This window comes from Bubalus bubalis, chromosome 12 (assembly GCF_019923935.1).
Source record: "Bubalus bubalis isolate 160015118507 breed Murrah chromosome 12, NDDB_SH_1, whole genome shotgun sequence".
NCBI lineage: Eukaryota > Metazoa > Chordata > Mammalia > Artiodactyla > Bovidae > Bubalus > Bubalus bubalis.
Window position 1 is genome coordinate 31,783,811 of NC_059168.1, and position 21,952 is coordinate 31,805,762.

Sequence of the window (21,952 nt, forward strand, 5' to 3'; positions counted from 1 at the left end):
GTGGGTAAAACATTGATGATGATATTGCATACTTCTTTATAAAATGCTTTTATCTCAATACTTTCCTAACACCCACCTCCTATAATATCTTCAGTAAAAGAAGTAATGATAGTGTTTATTTAATTAAACCAGAAAACACTTCTCTGCTTAAGTGAATTGGGATCATTGTGCATTGATGCAAGCATCATAGCTGTGTTTACTTTTCCTAAGGCTTAGATGGTAAAGAATTTGCCTGCAATGCAGAAGACCTGGGTTTGACCCCTGGGTCAGGAAGATCCCCTACAGAAGGGACTGGCAACCCTCTCCAGTATTCTTGTCTGGAGAATCTGATGGACAGTGGAGCCTGGTGGGCTGAAGTTCATGGGGTCACAAAGAGTGGGACACGACTGAACAACTAACACTTTCACTTTCTTTCAAGCCTCCATATATAAGTTGCTTAAATTCCAGTGACTAAGTGCCAAGTTATTTGAAGTCAACCGGGTTAGTAGTCTTCAGTTTGATTTGTTTGGGTGCCAAATATTTATATTAACCTTATCTGATATCCACAGCACTACAAATAGTTGAGAACTAATTTGGAGCTCTTTTCTCAAACTCAGCAAAGCAGCTTCAGAAGTTTCTAGAGTAATTTTTACTCCTGTGGCTATTAGAGTGAGATGGTTGAAAAGGGCCTCATCAGTCAGGCCAGGTCAAACTTTCCATAACTGTCAAGTAGAAGAAAAGCCATTTGGCAATAATTGAGAAAGTTGGTTTCAAAGCAAGGAAGCCTCGTGATTCTATATCATATATTCTATGTGTTTTTTATCAAAATGTACCACATTTCAGTAAATGTTGTATTTTTAAATAGTGATGATACTCTCCATTATTGATTTCAAGTCAACTAAACTCTTTGATAGCAAAATAGTTTATTTCCCTGGAAGTTCACTGACTAAAACACCTAGAAATACATGCACTGAGAAATCACCTTTCTTAAGATGTATTTAGTGTTTTTCTTTTTTTTTTTTTTTTTACATATGGAAAGTTGAACAGTCACTTTACACAAAACCATTCCAAGGAATCCGTAAGTCTGGAACCAGGGATCTGGGAGGAACCTGGCTTCTAGTAAGATGAAAATGACACTATGATTATAGCTGCAGCAATGAGGAGGGTATAAGTGTGTATATGCACATATGTACGCGAATCTTACAGCATTCCTTCCAATTCTCTGACAGAAGTTGCCACAGTCTTCTTTATTTTCTCATAACTTATAGGTAAAATCAGGCTTCTGAGACCTCCAGAGAAGATTTCATAATACTTTGGGATTAACTTACTTAAATATATTAAATTATTATAAACCCCTTTGTTAATTTCCTCTCAAATGATGTATGGCTTTACCTTTAGTAGACAGAATTTCTGGAGAAGGCAATGGCACCCCACTCCAGTACTCTTGCTTGGAAAATCCCATGGACAGAGGAGCCTGGTGGGCTGCAGTCCATGGGGTCGCTAAGAGTCAGACATGACTGAGCGACTTCACTTTCACCTTTCACTTTCATGCATTGGAGAAGGAAATGGCAACCCACTCCCGTGTTCTTGCCTGGAGAATCCCAGGGATGGCGGAGCCTGGCGGGCTGCCCGCCTATGGGGTCGCACAGAGTCGGACACGACCGAAGCGACTTAGCAGCAGCAGCAGCAGATAGAGTTTTATGTGACTTAACATTCAACTGATGCTCAATACAGGCTACTCTGCCTTCTGACTCACTGCAAGGCTGAAATTTTCTGTATTGTTCTTATTAGTTAGTAGCTGTTACCTCTACTGAATTATTATTATATGGTAGGCTCTGGGCTTTGCACTTTATCTAATTTATTCCTCATAATGACTCTGTAGTTGTTATTACAACTTTACAGGAAAGGAAACTGAGTCTCAGAGGTCATGCTAAGTGTGCTTCACAAGTGACACAGACAAAATTCAAACTCCAGTGTGTCTCTGGCTGTTACAGTTTTATGCATTCCATGTGTCAGCACTTATGACTGCAGAACATGTGTTAGTATCCCCAATTTTTCCTTTTCCTGAAGAACTGAATCCTTAGGTGTCTCATCTAAGCAGTGTCCAGTTCTACCCTTTCCGGCCACATTCCACCCCAAATCCTGCCATCTATCTGTCCTTTGCAGTAGAAGGAATTTGCATTCCCACAGAATCTTAGGAAAGCATAGTAAAGTGGAAAACTAATAATTTTTTTTTTTTTTTTTAGATCTAGTCCAGGTACTGCCCTAATTTACAGAATGATTCTTTGAACTTCATTACCCTCTGCTCACATTTTTTCATCAGAGATATAACAGTGATACATTATTTATCTCCCAGGGTCACTCTGAGGATCCTACCAGGTAGATAAATGTGCGAGTGCTCTGAAGAAGATAAAGTGCATGTAAAAACAATGCTGGTCTGATTATCTTCCCCGTGTCTTCCACACAAAAGGGACTGAATCAGCAGCCTTCCTAACAATAAGAGTTTTGTGATACATCCAGCATACCATGGTCAGTCAGCCATGGGTGTCCAGTTCCACCAGGAATGTCATCTCCGAGGAGGTCTCTGTATTCACTCTTTCATGAATGGAGGCCCGTGAATTCAGGTGGCAAAATGACCATTTATACCAAGGGACCTGTTGTTTCAGGCCATTAATTGTTAAGTTGCATGTGGAGCTTGTTTCTGTTTATCTGCGAAACAATCTTTATGGATCAGCGCTCTCCAGCTCCCACAGTCGGAGTGAATTAAATTTCTCCCACTCTCAAAATTTTATTACAAGATTTTATGTTTCTAGGTATCAGGAAATCAATCACCTGAGACCACTCTTTGGTCTGACAGAGAAGCTTATTATCATGGAAATAAGAACTGTTTCGACTAGGTTTTAGGGTTTCTTTCTAAAATGATTAGGCCATTTCTTCTTGTCTTCTTTCCTTCCCTGCTCTGGAATTCTGTGTTGTACTCTGGATGAAATCCACAGCAGCATTCCTATAGCAGAGTTGTATGCTTGGTTCTCAGAGCCCTGTCTCTTGCCAGGCTTTCTGGACAGCTTTTATGTAAGCGCAGGTCATTCTGGGTGATGGGGCAGTGTGCAGTTTTCCTGATTTAAAACTGGGTCTCCTCACTTTGGGTGATCATCTTTATATTCCTGTCATGAAACTATTGCTGTCTCAATTTTCTTTTGTTGGGAAAAGTCATATTCTTTTTGGTTAAAGTGCAATAGCTAAGGTGAAAGATTAGACAGCTTCCCTACTGAGCCCATTAGAAGGAGGCATGTCAAGCCTAGAATTGGGGAATATGGAAGACAAGATATCCATCATGGGGGGATGGGTATGGTGGCTCTGCCAATTTAAGTCACTTTAGCCCAGAACATTTCTGAAGGTCTTAGGAGGCAGAGCTAGTCGATTATAATAGCATGCTGCTGCTGCTAAGTCACTTCAGTCGTGTTTGACTCTGTGCAACCCCATAGACAGCAGCCCACCAGGCTCCCCTGTCCCTGGGATTCTCCAGGCAAGAACACTGGAGTGGGTTGCCATTTCCTTCTCCAATGCATGAAAGCATGGGGGAAGGTTAATCATTCCTTCTCTCAGAAACTCTGTGGGGCAGAGACCTGCATTAAATTCCACCCCCACCCAAATAAAAATAACAGATATGTGTCCTCTTGCCATTTTAGCAACCTACATACATCTAACCAAAGCACTGCTCTTGTCTTATGAGTTTCATAATGGCTACTGAGAAAAGTTTGATGCTGCTAGAATCCAGAAAGAGTTTATAAAGCTTTCTAGATGCTAAAGTGTTAATTACTAACATTTTTCACCCTTGCCTGTGGCTATAGGTAGGTCTATTTTCATTTATAATTTGGCTGACTCCTCAGTTAATTTGTTTGCACTACTAATAAAAGCTAATTAATATTATCAAATTTTAGGTGGCAATTCAATGGTAAGTGCTTTACATGCATTGTCTCTTTTACCAGCACAACAATATCATGAGTAATTAACATTATTCATGTCATTTTGCAGAAGTAAAAAGTCAAGTACACAGAGGTTCAATGTTTGGCTTCTGATTACATAGCAAGTGGGTGAAGTGGGATGTGAATTCAGTCTGATTTCCAAAGTCTGGTCAATGAAATGTTAAGATTTTAGTGGTAGATGTGGTAATATTACTATGTTATATTATGTAACATATATGTACATTTATGTACACATCTGTGTACCACATACTACTAATTCTCTACTAATTTTTAAAAATTAAACAATGGCGTCTGGCTGTACTGGCATCTTTAATACATCCTTTTTTAAACCTGGGCACTGAATAAAGTATTCTTGTCTTTCTTATTTTATTCCCAATGCCAGGCTTCTTAAAATACTAAGGATGAGTGAGGAGCTACTAATGACGAAAGTGATCTAACCAACAAGTCAGCTGACATGAGATGAGACCTGCGGACTTAAGCCTGCGGTAGTATTTGCTGCTCCTTGGAGCACGTGAACCAACAAAGAAACCATATGAGCTCTTCATGCGAGCAGCATGCCCAGTAGAGAAGTTTCAGACTATGTTACCTTTCCTCTGTTAACATCTGAGTAAATGTAATTAATAAATTACCAAGAAAACTCCACAAGAAAACAATTTCATTATCAAAGCTGGTACTGGACACAAATGACAAGAAAATGTGGTTTCATTCTTCCTGCATTTCATGTTTCCATTAGAGGTAGACTTAGCCTATAACTTTGGCTCCCTGGTGGCTCGGACAGTAAAGAATCTGCCTGTGATGCATGAGATCCGGGTTCACTGGGCAGGTCACCTGGAGAAGGGAATGGCTACCCACTTCAGTATTCTTGCCTGGAGAATTCCATGGACAGAAGACCTTGGGCGTTTGGCGGGGGGCCGGGGGCGGCGGTGTGGTGGAGGGGGTGGTGTGGTGAAAAAGCTGGACAAGACTGAGCAACTAACTCTTTCACTACCCTATATTTTCCTAAACCTAGCTGCATTTCTCCCTTTACAATATTGGGTAACCATTTTAAAGCACAGCTGTCCATCTCATTGTCTCCTTCTAAAGCTCAACAGGACAAGTCACACTTTAGAAAGGTTTGTGGTATTTTGAGCCTTTCTAATAAGGACTTTAAAAATGTTATTAATGTTTAAAGGCTGGATATATATATATATATATATATATATATTAATATGAAGGCTGCCTAGAAATTTATTTTATATACATGAGTAGATTTTTCTTCTATTTATTGTAGGACAGTTCTGTATTAGCAATCATGTACTTTTTGCAGACTTTCAAGTAAATGCTTAATCTAACTCAGTAAACTCACTTATTTGCTAAGTAATTACTGTAAGCAGCCAATCACAATTAGTTTACATGTGTGAACAGAACTCATTTTAACATCAAAAGGAACTGTGCCCATTTTCTATCCAGATCAAATCTGTCTGCCTTGTGAAGAGCCTCCCTCAAGGCAGAATAATGTATCTCCTGGCACAAAAACAGTGCCAGTAAAACAGGTCTTCCACTCACCCCTGGGTTTATCATAATCATGTTACAGTCTCAGTACATGCCAGGTTCTCTGATAAACACTGTGTGTGCATCTTTCAATCTATCACCCCATTTCCCCCATTTTACATAAAAGGAAATTGAGCCTCAAAGATACTGACTTCCCAAGACCAGGAAGGGCTGCCACTCAAACTAGTTCTGCAACTCAAACTAGTTCAAATTGTGACTCCAAAGTTACAATCATAAGTAACACTCCCTTCCTGTTGCATATCACAATTCTTACAAAAGGCCCTTGAGCTTTCCCAATGTGGGAAAACGATCCACTCCATTATATCGTTAAACAAAAATTCTCAAACCAGAAAGGTCAAAATAATTAATGCTCAATAAAAGTGGCTATATTGTAGAAACAAACAAACAAAAGCCATCTTTTGCTTGTTATTTTGTTTTCTAGTGATCTCCTGGTAGGAACTAACTGTGGTAAATGAAAAAGGTTGTCTTAAAGGTGGAATCGCCTTCTCTAAACAAGACCTTTTAACCTTCCCCACAGCTTGGCCAAACTTCAGACACCTCTCGTCCTGTCTCTAGGGCCCTAGCCTCCTTTTTCTTAGAGCATTTCCTTCAGAAAACTTGTAATTCCAATTTTTTTCTCTGTTCCTTTGATGTGTAAATATTTTAAAAACTTCGTTTCAGTGTTACCACCCAGGATTCTTTTTCTCCAGGACCTAGGAGCCCTCACTTTGAAACTAGCTTTCAAGGAAGGACAGCTCTCCTTCTTCCAACTTCCGTGGGGAAAATAGGAGCCTACCTTGAGACAGTGCACTTTGCTCCAACTCATAAAACAACCTTCAGCCTTGAAGATATTCAAAGGAGAGGGTTTAGTGTTCCTTTGGGTGAAGCCAATTAGCCAACACAGAAGGTCTATCAAATTGCCAACATCCGCTGGATCATCAAAAAAGCAAGAGAGTTCCAGAAAAAACATCTACTTCTGCTTTATTGACTATGCCAAAGCCTTTGACTTTGTGGATCACAATAAACTGTGGAAAATTCTGAAAGAGATGGGAATACCAGACCACCTGACCTGCCTCTTGAGAAATCTGTATGCAGGTCAGGAAGCAACAGATAGAACTGGACATGGAACAACAGACTGGTTCCAAATAGGAAAAGGAGTACATCAAGGCTGTATATGGTCACCCTGCTTATTTAACTTATATGCAGAGTACATCATGAGAAAGGCTGGGCTGGAAGAAGCACAAGCTGGAATCAAGATTGCCGGGAGAAATATTAATAACCTCAGATATGCAGATGACACCACCCTTATGGCAGAAAGTGAAGAAGAACTCAAAAGCCTCTTAATGAAAGTGAAAGAGGAGAGTGAAAAAGTTGGCTTAAAGCTCAACATTCAGAAAACGAAGATCATGGCATCTGGTCCCATCACTTCATGGGAAATAGATGGGGAAACAGTGGAAACAGTGTCAGACTTTATTTTTGGGGGGCTCCAAAATCACTGCAGATGGTGACTGCAGCCATGAAATTAAAAGACGCTTACTCCTTGGAAGGAAAGTTATGACCAACCTAGATAGCATATTGAAAAGCAGAGACATTACTTTGCCAACAAAGGTCTGTCTAGTCAAGGCTATGGTTTTTCCTGTGGTCATGTATGGAATGAGAGTCGCACTGTGAAGAAAGCTGAGCACCAAAGAATTGATGCTTTTGAACTGTGGTGTTGGAGAAGACTCTTGAGAGTCCCTTGGACTGCAAGGAAATCCAACCAGTCCATTCTGAAGGAGATCAGCCCTGGGATTTCTTTGGAAGGAATGATGCTAAAGCTGAAACTCCAGTACTTTGGCCACCTCATGCGAAGAGTTGACTCATTGGAAAAGACTCTGATGCTGGGAGGGATTGGGGGCAGGAGGAAAAGGGGATAACAGAGGATGAGATGGCTGGATGGCATCACCGACTCAATGGACGTGGGTTTAAGTGAACTTGGGAGTTGGTGATGGACAGGGAGGCCTGGCATGCTGCAATTCATGGGGTCACAAAGAGTAACTGAACTGAACTGAATTGAAGGGCTATGGACTATGAGCCCTTCACTCCAGCCCTTAAAAACTCTCCAGTTTTCTTTCTTTCTTTCTTTCTTTTTTCACATTGAATTGAGCTCGGATCGAATTGTGGGTTCCTTCTCTACAATTGTCTTGAATAGATCTCCCTTGCCTGTTTAACTCTGTTCAAGATAATTCTGTTTTGTTATTACTGCTCTCAGAAAAATAGTGGGAAAAGTGCAGATGATGTCTAATGACTTTCTTCCATGTTAACTACACAGCAATTCATTTTTATTCCAGTTTTCTGGAGAATTAAATTTATATGGAAAAAAAGCAGTTCTTCCACCAATGTGTCACACACTGAAAGCCACCTAGCCCATCAGGGCCCAAACTCCAGCTGTCCCGTCCTGGACCCATGTGATCAGCTGGGTCCTCACTACTGACTCTGGTGTGACTCTTCAAAAGAGCTGCTCTAGATGTTTCTAAAAATGGAGCACTCGTCACTGCTTTTTTGCTGGCTACAGCTCAAAATTCCCCATTTTAACAGTAATGTGTTGGCTATTACGGGCTAATTAAACTCACTTTTGAATAATTACATAATAAATACCCCAAATTTAAATGTACCACAAAATTATATTCTAATCAACCTCTAAAATATGATCTAATAAGTAATACATTCCTTTAAATGATTGTGATTACTTTAGTTAATAAAAAGATGCACCTTGTGCAATATACATATCTTTATTCCTAATGTGGTTAATGGGATCAGTTCAATAGAAATCCTCTGATCTTTTCTCAAAATAGCATACTGGAACACCACATGAAATTGCCTAGTAATTGCAGCAAATTTAGCCTAATGAATAGTAATACATGTAAAGAACCTTTTGCCATCAAATTTAAAATTTATGCCAGCCATGGAAATTATTCAAATGAATATTTAAAAAATCAATCATATATTTGTGAGGTGCCTGAATTCTAAAAGAACAACTTTCTGCATTCCAAGAAATTAAAGTGCCACTTTTCCTAAACTAGAGAGGGTCTCATTTCTCTTGTATTACAAAAAAGTAACTTAATCTCTCTGAATCTCCTTTAGCTATGAAAATACTTCAGTTTGGCCAAATCATAAAATAGAATATTGCTCATAAAGAACTAAGGACAATGATGATGACAGAACAAATCTTTGCTAGATTGTTAGTTGCTATTGTTATCTTATTACTCATTTATCCCGAAGTCTGATCAACCAATAGGCAACCAACAATATTTTTTAAAATATTTATTTATTTGGTTGTACTGTGTCTTAGTTTCAGCACTCAGGCTCTTTCACTGTGGCATGTGGGATCTAGATCCCCAATCGGGGGTTGAACCCGCATCCCCTGTACTGGGAAAGTGGAGTCTTAGTCATTAGACCACGAGGGAAGTCCACAAACATTATTTTTTTGATGGGCTGTACTCTCATCCCCACTGGTTCAACTAATGTTTAAGAGATTGCCTCCCAAATGACAATCCTTTTCTTCTCCTATTACTACACTGATTTTTTATTATTCAATAGAGCTTTTCTTTCTCTCCTTCGACAAAGGTTTAACTGCTTTGAGAGTGGCCCCATATCCTATGAGCTACCCACTGCCCACATTCATACACAGAGAGAATAAACATATTATTTGAAGTATTCTATATCTAAGAGGACATTTTCCTCCCTAAATAGGGCTCCCAGGAAACAAACCTGATAATGTCCTCTTTGTAACAAATGACCAACCAGTTTTCATCAGGAAGTTCCCATAGCAAAGAAGATCATTATCTTCATTTAGGTCTCAGATATCAATATAAAAATCACCTTTTTCAATTTCTTCAGGAGTAATGAGAAAAAAGAATCTATTTGGGAGAAGTCCTCAAAATTAAGATGTACTGACATGACCAAGGGTCACTGTGGAACTTCAGTGGTCTATGGTGTCGTTATTTATCGATTTATTAATCAATCAAAGTAATCTGTTTCATAAAAACTGTGTTTCAGTGAAAAGTCTGGGAAAACATGTATATTGTTTTGGATCTTGTATATTTGGATCATGTGTATTGGCTGGATCTTCCCAACCCAGGGATCGAACCCAGGTCCCCTGCATTGCAGACAGATGCTTTACCGTCTGAACCACTAGGGAAGCCCTATTTATATAATACATATATTAATAACAGCAAACATTCATATTGGATGTATCATGAGCAAGGCGTTGTTCTATCACAAGCTATCCAAGTATTAATTCACTTACTCTAACAACCATATTGCTAGAATGAAGGGAAAGCACAGAAGGAGCAAGTGCTTTTGACAAAAATATGAAGGAAAAGTCAGCCACTTCTCACACGTCCAGACAGCTAAAATCAGGCATTTTAGGGCAACGGTGGCCTGCAACCTTGTTACCAATGGCTGCTTCAGATTTCCACCTGTCGACTAAGAGTTGGGGTTCAATTAGACCTGCTGGATTGAACAGCCACCCTCTCATATTCTAAAACACTGTTTATAACAATGTGAAATTGTCATCTGATGCTAACTGAACCAGACAGTATGGCTGGAATAAAGTATAATTGGGTTCCATGTGTTCCCACACAGGGGGTTGCTCCTGATCTCGTTTCAACATGCACAGTTCCCATCAGGAGGCCTTCGTGGTTTCATCAGTTGCCCACCAATTTTCAGCCAGGAAAAGTAACAGCTTTATGTAAAAGGGAAAAAAATAGCTTGAATATTCTTTTTTATATAACTGAATTGGGCAAAAGAAAAGCCACCATTTTTGCTCTAGTTTATGCCAGGCATTGCAGTAGGTATCTTATATATATGCCATGCTATGCTATGTCACTTCAGTCATGTCCGACTGTGACACCATGACCTGTAGCCCACTAGGCTCCTCTGTCCAATATGTTAGTTTTAATTCTTGTAACAAACTGAAAAACAGGTGTTATTTTAATGTCAAAAATAAAGAGCCTGTTCCTTATAAAGAATAGCTGAAAAATGGGTAGAATGAAAGTTGTCCTTTTGTAGAATGGAACTGAAGGTGCAGATTTTCTATTTTTTTTTCCCCAGAGCTTAACAAAACAGTGAGTGCACAATAATTCTCAACACTGTTTGGTCAGTGGCGAGACTGACAATCCACCAAATAAACATTCAACCTCCCTCTTCATTAAGAAATCTGGGTGGAAGTACATGGTATTCAAATTTATCAAGCATTTCATAAAAGGTGTTAATTTACTTGCATTCAGGATGATGCCAGATTTTCCCTATTCACTTCATTAATGCCTTAGTGAGTACTCAGTAGCTTTAGGAAGATACCTAAATGATAAGCATAGCACATTTTCAGAGAAGAAGACGGCATTTTGGGGAGAGTTTTTGGCAGGGTGATTAGAGAAATTTCATATGTAAATATTCAGGAAGACTGAAAGACATTGGTATGAAATACACAGAACATTTGGGTAATCTACCTATAAAAGTAAATATGGATCTCTTTACAAAAATATTTGTCTTCACTTGCTTAAGGAGTAGCAAAAGTGCACAGCAGGTATGCTGCTGCTGCATGTGTGTGCTCAGCTGTGTCCAGCTCTTTGCGACTCCATGGACTGTACCCACCAGGCTTCCCTGTCCATGGAATTTTCCAGGAAAGAGTGCTGGAGTGGGGTGCCATTTCCTCCTCCAGGGGATCTTCCCAACCCAGGGACTGAACCTGCCCCTCTTGCTTAGCAGGTATATCCAGTTCTAAATATTTAACCCAAGATACTACTTTCCTAAACAATCAGTTTCCCCAAATAAAACCTGCTGATATCTGACATAATTTTTATCAAGGCGTATCTAACAGTATCCAAAGTCTAATAATATCAGCAACTGCAATTTTTGATTATGTTGTTTTATTTTGTGTTCAAGACACAAAGCAAGTAAGGAAAAGCTACTCAAGAGATCAGAGGAAGGCTATCCTAGCAGTAAACAATATTTAAAGAGGATAACAAGAAACAACTCTTCAATTAAAAACAAACAGTTGGAAAATAGGAAAAAAATCATATGTACTAAGAATTTCACAAGAAGCTGTCATACAAACAGAGCCAATTGTGCCAGAAGAGCAACACTGCATGAATTATTAAAGATGGTCTTAAAAAAAATTACAGGAAACTGGATAGAAGAATGCAGTGGAGAAAAGAGATCTCACAGAACGTAATATAGAAAGAGAAACCACGCAAGGACTATACTATCAAGACACCATCTAGGGGAGGTAAGATCACAAGAAAAGCCTATGGTGGAAGATGCCATAAAACCACAGAATCTGGTTTAAGCCTTGAGAAGAACTGATGAATTGAAAACTAGGGAATAAGGAAAGAAACACTGAGGCAGGAGGGCAAGTAAAATTAGATTTGGTACAAGAGTGTCTCAGCTGTCATCAGATGGGGTCAGTTCCTACTGTGTCTTAAACATCTGGCAGCAGATTTTTGGGCTGTGGAACAAAATCAAAATTCATGCAACAAATCTTACATGGAACAACACAAAGGGGTTTCCTGCTCAGGGAGCTTTTCTTATGTGGTGAAGATTCTCACTATATGCTAATGAACAAGTAATGAACAGAAAAATAAACACTACTGTTTCAGATGAGAGAGAAATTAATAAAGACAAGAGAAGCAGAAAAAATATCTGGAGTATGTTATTAACAAGCTGCTCCTTGCTTTTGGTGTTATAATATTTAACAAAGCCCAGTGAATAAAAAAGAAGAGGAAGATGACAAAATGCTTTTAAAAAAAAAGAAGGGGTGATAAACTCTCTCTTTCTACACGCCCACCATTCTTTTCTTAGAGCTAGAGACCTAAACAAAGGGAAGACAGAAAATTAGTCTATAAGGAAAGGTTAGTAAAACCTAGGAGCAATGGCTAGAAGAATGGATCATTTAACTATGCTCAAGAAGGGGAAAAAAAGTGACCATTTAAAATGTAATTAGAAGAATACACAGAAGAACTGTACAAAAAAGATCTTCATGACCCAGATAATCACGATGATGTTATCACTGACCTAGAGCCAGACATCCTAGAATGTGAAGTCAAGTGGGCCTTAGAAAGCATCACTACGAACAAAGCTAGTGGAGGTGATGGAATTCCCTTTGAGCTATTTCAAATCCTGAAAGATGATGCTGTGAAAGTGCTGCACTCAATATGCCAGCAAATTTGGAAAACTGAGCAGTGGCCACAGGACTGGAAAAGGTCAGTTTTCATTCCAATCCCAAAGAAAGGCAATGCCAAAGAATGCTCAAACTACCGCACAATTGCACTCATCTAACATGATAGTAAAGTAATGCTCAAAATTCTCCAAGCCAGGCTTCAGTAATATGTGCACTGTGAACTTCCAGATGTTCAAGCAGGTTTTAGAAAAGGCAGAGGAACCAGAGATCAAATTTCCAACATCCTCTGGATCATGGAAAAAGCAAGAGAGTTCCAGAAAAACATCTATTTCTGCTGTATTGACTATGCCAAAGCCTTTGACTGTGTGGATCACAATAAACTGTGGAAAATCCTGAAAGAGATGGGAATACCAGGCCACCTGACCTGCCTCTTGAGAAATCTGTATGCAGGTCAGGAAGCAACAGTTAGAACTGGATATGGAACAACAGACTGATTCCAAATAGGAAAAGGAGTACATCAAGGATGTATATTGTCACCCTGCTTATTTAACTTACATGCAGAGTACATCATGAGAAACACTAGGCTGGAAGAAGCACAAGCTGGAATCAAGATTGCCGGGAGAAATCTCAATAACCTCAGATATGCAGATGACACCACCCTTATGGCAGAAAGTGAAGAGGAACTCAAAAGCCTCTTGATGAACGTGAAAGTGGAGAGTGAAAAAGTTGGCTTAAAGCTCAACATTCAGAAAACGAAGATCATGGCATCCGGTCCCATCACTTCATGGGAAATAGATGGGGAAACAGTGGAAACAGTGTCAGACTTGATTTTTTGGGGCTCCCAAATCACTGCAGATGGTGACTGCAGCCATGAAATTAAAAGATGCTTACTCCTTGGAAGGAAAGTTATGACCAACCTAGATAGCATATGCAAAAGCAGAGACATTACTTTGCCAATAAAGGTCTGTCTAGTCAAGGCTATGGTTTTTCCAGTGGTCATGTATGGATGTGAGAGTTGGACTGTGAAGAAGGCTGAGCACTGAAAAATTGATGCTTTTGAACTGTGGTGTTGGAGAAGACTCTTGAGAGTGCCTTGGACTGCAAGGAGATCAGCCCTGTGATTTCTTTGGAAGGAATGATGCTAAAGCTGAAACTCCAGTACTTTGGCCACCTCATGTGAAGAGTTGACTCATTGGAAAAAACCCTGATGCTGGGAGGGATTGGGGGCAGGAGGAGAAGGGGACGACAGAGGATGAGATGGCTGGATGGCATCACTGACTCGATGGACGTGAGTCTGAGTGAACTCCGGGAGTTGGTGATGGAGAGGGAGGCCTGGCATGCTGTGATTCATGGGGTCACTAAGAGTCGGACACGACTGAGCGACTGAACTGAACTGAACACTGAAGTTACTGCGTACTCAAGGTGAGGATTCTATATAAAGAAAATATTAGCCTCCACTCAGACAGCAAAAGAAGGATTCGGCCCAGAGGAAAACCAGCAAGTACTATAATTAGTAAGAACCTAGACTGTTTTCCAGAGAAGGCAATGGTACCCCACTCCAGTACTCTTGCCTGGAAAATCCAATAGATGGAGGAGCCTGGTAGGCGGCAGTCCATGGGGTCGCTAAGAGTCGGACACGACCGAGCGACTTCGCTTTCACTTTTCACTTTCATGCATTGGAGAAGGAAATGACAACCCACTCCAGTGTTCTTGCCTGGAGAATCCCAGGGACGGGGAAGCCTGGTAGCTGCCATCTACGGGGTCACACAGAGTCGGACACGACTGAAGTGACTTAGCATAGCATAGCATAGACTGTTTTCAACATTATGTTAAGACATACACATATCAATGTATAACAAATATCAGACTTGGTTTTATGAATGATCCATGCTGAAAGATCTCGGAGAAGACACACAAAAAAACACAGTCATGGTGAGGAACATGAAAATATGAGAAATGGGGAAAAACGACATTTGAAGGAGGGATAAGGCACGGAGATGGACTGACATAATGGACAAAAAAGCACTAGCTTTTCCTTTTTACTAACATAGAATGAGAATAAAAAAAAGAGGGGGCCCAGAACACTATCAGGAAAGGGCCACGTCTGTCTAGACAACTAAAAGGGAATGGATGTTCATCAGGTCACATTATAATAACTGTATATGAAAAATGTTCTGGAGGCTGAGAATTTTGATATGTGGGATGGAGGTGAGAAAAAGAAAGATGGGAAGACAGCCAGGATGGACCTTCAAGACCTTCTCCTGCTGAGAGATGACCGCTGAGCTTCTGTTCCTCATGGGCACTGTAGCTGCTCTAAGTGCTGACAGTCAGTAGTCATAGCCAGGGGTGCAGGGAAGTGATATTCAAAAGGAGGTGCAACATACGTATTATGAATCATTTTTTATTCAAATATCAGAATGAGTAGATAAAAATGATATTCTTCAGAAGAACTACACATTAATTTTTAAATTATGATATGAAGTTCTCCTGGGGTAACAGGTGACATCTACAGAAGTCATGAGTTATCCCATAGTGGTGAGTCCATATCTACCTCAATGATTTGAACCCTAAACAAGACAATTATTGAATTTGAAGAAACTGCTTACAAAGGAAACTAATGCAAAGTACCCTAATACTTGGTATTATGAGTATGTAGATGAAACCCAGGCTATGATTCATTCATTTTCAGGGTCCACAGCTACCACTTGATGGTACAAGGCTGCAGGTAAACAGCTGTTGCTTAGTCGCTGAGTCATGTCTAACTCTTTTGTGACCCCACGGACTGTAGCCTGCCAGGCTTCTCTGTCCATGGGACTTCCCAGACAAGAACACTGGAGTGGGTAGCCATTCCCTTCTCCTGGGATCTTCTCGACCCAGGGATCCTGCATTGGCAGGCAAATTCTTTACCACTGAGCCACCAGGGAAGCTGTATTTATGTATTAATCATACTTTTTCACAAAGAAGGAGGGTAAATTATATATCACCTAGAGTTAAAACACATCAACTTGAATTTTAGGGAGACATGGGAAGACTCAAACACGTCTCTATTAAATGAATCAAAGACTGTACCTGTACCGCCATAATACTCTTACTTTCAAAATTCAGAAATATATCACTTAAGATAATTTGCTGGTAGGATGAGAGATGAAGACTTTTTGTCAGTAGAAAGGTCAAATAATTTTCCACAATGCAATGAAATTTTTAAGCTTTACAGTTTTACTATAGGTGACCCAAGTGAGATTCCCTTAAACAATTATATTGAAAATTACATTGTGAGCTAATAGAATGTGAACATCGAGGTACGAGCCTTGTGTGCTGGCCTCTACTGCTTTTACTGAAATACATAATCTTGGTGGGCTTTGTTTTAAAAACTTTTTTTTCCAATAAATGTAGGTAACTGTATCCATGTAAAAACTAAGAACTCATCTAACAATGAGGTGTTTTTTCATAGGGAGGACTTCTAGATAGAAGTGCAGGATATTTTTTTAAGGACTATAGCATGCAACAAAGATTGACAGTTGAGCCAAAGAAAGTAAGAAAAAAAGTCGACTAACCTAACCCACCTGAGCTCGGCTCACAGGGGTCAATGTCCTCGTCATCGCTGGGACACTCTGCTGAGGCCACAAGGATGTCATCTGTGGTCTGTAAAAGAAGCACATTCAGTAGGTTACTTTCACGGGACCTAACAGATCTTTTCATCTTTGTCTTGTGGACTAAACATCATTTGCATTTACCTGACAGATTGAGAAACCAAATTCAATAGTTCCCTTCCCAAGGACACAGAGCTTACATTCTTCAACATATGTTAGGTTCCTCATGGAAGAATTGGCAGTATTTGTGAAACCTTGATTCTAGCTTATTTCTCATGAGGATAGGTGGCAGCCAACTTGTAGATACCCATCCATTTAACTGCACGGTGAAGCTGCACACAGGAGCAGACAGCGATTTAAAAAACAGCCTGGCAGAAACAGATGATCTGAAATTTATTACAGCCCTGGAGTGCTACAAGGTATGCATCAGTGGGCTTTATGCTGGGCTTGTGCCTGGCTTCCTAAAAGCAGAACAGCTATAACCTTTTATATTCATGACCAAGTAGAATTCAATGTATCTTTGAGATACAGCCTGTCTTTATTAGGAAACACAGATTAAGCAGAGAATATTTTTTCACTGATGCAAAAAGGGAAGCAAATATAGTTCATGGAAGGTATTTTTAAAAATTTTTGTTGAGCTTTCACACTCAATTCTAATCTTTTTAATATTCAAAAATCAGGCATTATCTCCCCATTGTCTTTGCCACCATTAAAATTTCAGAATAAATGAAGAGTACTGGGGGGATGGTATTTTACAGCAAACAGGAGAGAGGTGACAGTTTTCTTTGTGACATTTTAGTTGCTTCATTGCACTTACAGCAAAGAAGATAACCATGAGTGTAATAAAAAGCAGTGTGTAAATCCTAGCAGTTAGTCACATAATCAACATATTTACAAGCATTAAAGGCTATTCTTTACTGTCACTTATAAGCAGCAGTAAACTCAGCATAGATATTTCATAGAAACTGAAGGTTTGCATCATATTTGGCTAAAGCTAAGGCAACACAGAGAGAATTGAAGGTACAAGAAGGAAAATATCTCATTATATCTGTTAAGGATTAAGAGATTATAACCGTTTAGACAATACTCAGAACTGCAATATTGATGAAATCCTTATTGAAAAGTAGAATTATAATAGGAGTCTTAAAGGAAAGAAAAAATAAGAAATATGATAAAATATATTTTTATTAAGGGAGTATCTAATAGAGGGTAAAGTGTGCCATGATTAGTCACTCAGTAATGTTCGACTCTTTGCACCCCCATGGACTGTAGCCCACCAGGCTTCTCTGTTCATAGGGATTCTCCAGGCAAGAATTCTGGAGTGGGTTGCCAATCCCTCCTCCAGGGGATCTTGCCAACCCAGGTATCAAACCCAGGTCTCCAGTACTGCAGGCAGATTCTTTACACTCTGAGCCATCAGGGAAGCCCAATACAGGGTAAAGTATAAATATATAAATATTAAGAGAATAGTGTCACTTTGAAAAATGGAGACAAGGGATGATGTATATTTGTGACAAAAATTAGGGTCAAAATGTTTCAAGTACAAGCTCTTTAATTAAGAATAAAGAACTTGTTCAGATGTTAGTGCTTCACAATATAACTTTATGAAGTATTTTTAATAGTATTTTGAGATGGTTTCACATTATTCTTCTCTTAATTCCTTTTGGCAATTAAGTTGGGAGACCAAATTCATTTATTTCGCTGCTGTCATATTAAAAGAAGTTCAAATGCTGGTTTTCCTGGAATTGTAACTGTTAATGCCAGTGATAGCCACCAGCAATTGGTGTGATAGTCACGTAGGTATCTTTCATTAAAGTGAGCTTTAAAAGGCAAGAACACATCCTTCTTTTGGCACGAGCATGTCTCTCAGGATAACATCCAACCTGACTTGATAATAACAAGTTATTGGATTAAGAGGTCTGCCAGGTCAATTGTTCCAATTCGCCCCAGAACTGATAATCTGCTTTTCAAAAGCCAACTTTAAGTAGAAAGATACTGTTTTTTCTTCTTTTTTTTAAACTACAGTGGATACTCTTTAAAATTAATTTCAAGTTAGAAAAAAATTTCTCATTTTCCTTGAGGCATTTTAACTCTATTGATGAAATCCAGAAAGGGATGTTGTTTTGTTCTTGGTTGGGGGACGGGGAGGAGGAGCAGGATGTGGACAAATTCTTTAATCTAGGGTCTCTCATCCTGGCAGTGACGTGGTCCCCTCTCCCTTCCTCCATCTGGGAAGACATTTGGTAATGTCTGGAGACATCTTAGTCGTATCAGCTGGGTGGAGGGTGGGAGTAGGTGAGTTGCTATTAGCATTCAATGAGTGGTCACCAGGGATGCTGCTAAAAATTCTAAATTGTATGTGACAGCGCCCCCAGCAACGAAAGATCTGATTCCAAAGTTTCCAAAGTGCTAATGGTGCAGAAGTTGAGAACCCCTGTTCCAAAAACTCAAAACCTGTTCTGTTCCTTGTTTTTCTCATCTGAAAAAATTGGAGAGCACTGTTCCTGCTGTTGTAAAGACGAACTTAGTACATGGAAAGTGACTAGAATAGGAGCACCTTTGAAATATTTACAAAAGTTGTGAGAGTATCAACATTATTGTCTCACAAATGGAGCACTGATTTAATGTTTTTTGCACTACATAATTTAATTTTAGATATTGAACTGGAAGTTGTATATGTGAATTATTCTCAACCTTACATCTCTTGTTAGTTTCTATACAAGAATAGAGTAGCTCTATTGGTACTTGGTTGAACTAAGTTTCCATCTTTTGCTTCCTAGATTTAAATTCTGAATTAGAAGTCAAACATAAGAAATAAATAATAAAGGTTTCTTCCTAAAAGAAATTCAAAGACAAGAAATGAGTAACTCAGTCTAGGGTTTCAGGCAAACTAAATTATTTAGGCTGCACAAGTTAAATTTTGTTTTAAAAGTCGACCTATTTTTTACATTCCACAGCCTTCTGGAACAATTCCACAGCAAACAGAAAGTGTCAGAATGTTCTCAGTGTTATCTTTCACAAATCACAGTACCTAAAATAACAAAAGATGTCATAGAATAAATAGTACCTCCTATAGCCTTTTACAGTAGGAAAAAAAAGTCACCGTACAAATATGACCCTATTGTACAACTATATTTTAGTTTTTAGTGTACTTTCCCTGATATAAACAATATACTTTTTTCATATTTTTCTCTCAGAAATTAAAATCCAGCAACAGTCTTGTGAATAAAAGATCTCAAATCAATAGATGCCATGATAGAAATCATCACTGTATGAAAAATCAGGAAGTGGCTCAAGTGTAGGGAGGAAAATCAAATTTCATTCCAGGGGCTGAATTAACTAAACACTTTTCTAGCCAAAGCTGTGTAATTTAAATTTAATTCACTGTGTTTGGAAGTGTCTCCCTATGACATGCTGTTGAAGAGAGGTAGAAGAAACTCAAACATGTTACATTAATCAATTCTATTCTTCAATATACTTTTCCCTGATGTTTATAACCTTTCCCAGAAAAGAGACGACCTGCTGAAGAAAACAGAATAGTGATCAAGCAAAGGCACTGTCTTTTCATAACCATACATTTAGATAAGTGTCCTTAACTGTGTATTTAACCACTCATAGGTCAAAGCGCATGCTGGTCTTCCTTAATTCAGAGTGGTCTGGATATTTTCATGGCCAACATCTGTGCTTGTTCAAAATGTCTGCTAAAACTACTTTATGTTTATTTACCTTTAGGGAAAAAAAGACTTGTACACAATTCAAGAATTAAAGGCACTGAAACTTAATTCACATGTTTTATGGATCAATATCAACCTGGTATAGGGGAGGAAAATGTACTCAGAATGGGAGGGAAAGGAAGTTTTTAATGAATAGTAAGACATTAGAAAACTCAAGAGGTGGCTGATTTTTAGTTTATTTTACATGCTAAATCAACATTCATTTATTTAATGTTCAGAGTTATTAGGTAGTGACCATTCAGTGGGTTAGAAAGTAGAGAAACACTGATGTATTTTTGTTCTGCAGAGAGACTTTTTGCCTATCACCACATTTAATGACGGAATTTGTGGCATATTTACTTTTTGAATATAGCACAATTGCATATCTGTGTGGTAAGAAGATATGATGAGAGGATAGATAAACTTAGTCTGTAATATTATATCCTTGCTCAGAATAGCATTACTAGACTTTATTCCTCATGGTAAACAGTTTTGCTGAAGACTGAAATATTCTAATGGAAACACCTACAAGAAAACTCTACCAGGACAAATCTACTTTGTAAGGAAAGGAGCATACTTAAATTGTGCAAAGACGTCCACTATGAATTTGATACCCACAAAGAAATTCTTGATTTACTCTAAAATTTCAATTGAAACTTTATTTCTAAACAGCACCAGTAGGGGACGTCCCTGCTGGTTCAGTGGCTAAGACTCCATGCTCCCAAAGCAGGAGGCATGTTTATGGTTTTGATCCCTGTCAGGGAACTAAGATCCCACATGCCATGCAGTGTGCGGCCAGGGGAGGGGAAAAAAACAAAACAAAACAAAACACAGGAGCAGTCTATTCAGCTATACATCCAAATACAACATAAAAAATAGTTGTCTCGAGCAATGGTGCGCCCTCATTTTAACAGTATTCAGTCTCATCTCTTAGACTTATCAACTTAGACTAAGCTGACTGAGACAACTGATTGAGTGCACTGCCACCTAACATGTGATATATTTGACTAATTGATGGACACTTGTTCTGGCTGATACTTCTGTTTACATGGAGCTGCTCAGGAAGGAAGAGAACATTCATATCTGCCTTTCAGCACTGAATCTGACAGTTTTCCCTATCAGATTTATCACTAGGTGAACTTTCCAGAAAAAAAAAAGCCAGGATTCACAACTAGCGACACAAACTCCTCAAACTAGGTCTGACCCATTGCACTGATAATCTGCATCCAAGAAGTTTTAGGTGGGGGAAGTTAGAGTTTTCACCAAAGGAGAAAAAGTGCAAATAAAATAAAATAAAGACAAAAAAAACACAAAACAATTGTAAGACATATATAGAATTCCCAAACAATATGATCAAATCAAACCACAAAAGAAATATATCAAATTGGTAATTTTAGTTAATCCTATTTAAAATGTAGAAGGACTTTAGAAACTTTGCATATTCCATCATCTCAGTGAAGCTTTGGTTCTTATTTTTCATGTTTCTTTGAGTAGCAGATGCCACATAAAGATATCAATCCCATGCTCAGTAATCTAATAAAAGTAATAATAATAATCTGAGATCCAATACGTGAAGGATCCATTTTAGTTCCAGCATGTGAGTAACAAAGAAAATGATCAATTGCTGCTAAGTCGCGTCAGTCGTGTCTGACTCTGTGAGACCCCATAGACGGTAGCCCACCAGGCTCTGCTGTCCCTGGAATTCTCCAGGCAAGAACACTGGAGTGGGTTGCCATTTCCTTCTCCAATGCATGAAAGTGAAAAGTGAAAGTGAAGTCGCTCAGTCATGTCTGACTGAGCGACCCCATGGACTGCAGCCTACCAGGCTCCTCCATCCATGGGATTTTCCAGACAAGAGTACTGGAGTGGGGTGCCATTGCCTTCTCTGGAAGATCAATTAGTCACCAACAAATTAGTTACTCATCTGGGCACAGCATTTTCTGATGGGCACAAAATATTGTTACTACCTGAGAGAGTTTAAGTTGTGATTCCTAG

The 21,952-nt window shown here is 39.0% G+C and overlaps 1 protein-coding gene across 30 annotated transcripts in view; it reads right to left on the reverse strand.

The window, feature by feature from the left end:
- The window catches only part of NRXN1 (neurexin 1), a 1,220,650-nt gene that overhangs the window by 19,013 nt on the left and 1,179,685 nt on the right, over window positions 1–21,952 (reverse strand). For 20 of the 30 annotated variants that reach the window (XM_025262311.3, XM_025262305.3, XM_025262304.3 and 17 more), the window contains one exon: window positions 16,209–16,296. In XM_025262311.3, the coding sequence (XP_025118096.1) occupies window positions 16,209–16,296 (88 nt within the window). The remainder of the gene's footprint in view (window positions 1–16,208; window positions 16,297–21,952) is intronic. The other 10 variants (XM_025262312.3, XM_025262309.3, XM_025262310.3 and 7 more) reach the window with 1 other exon arrangement.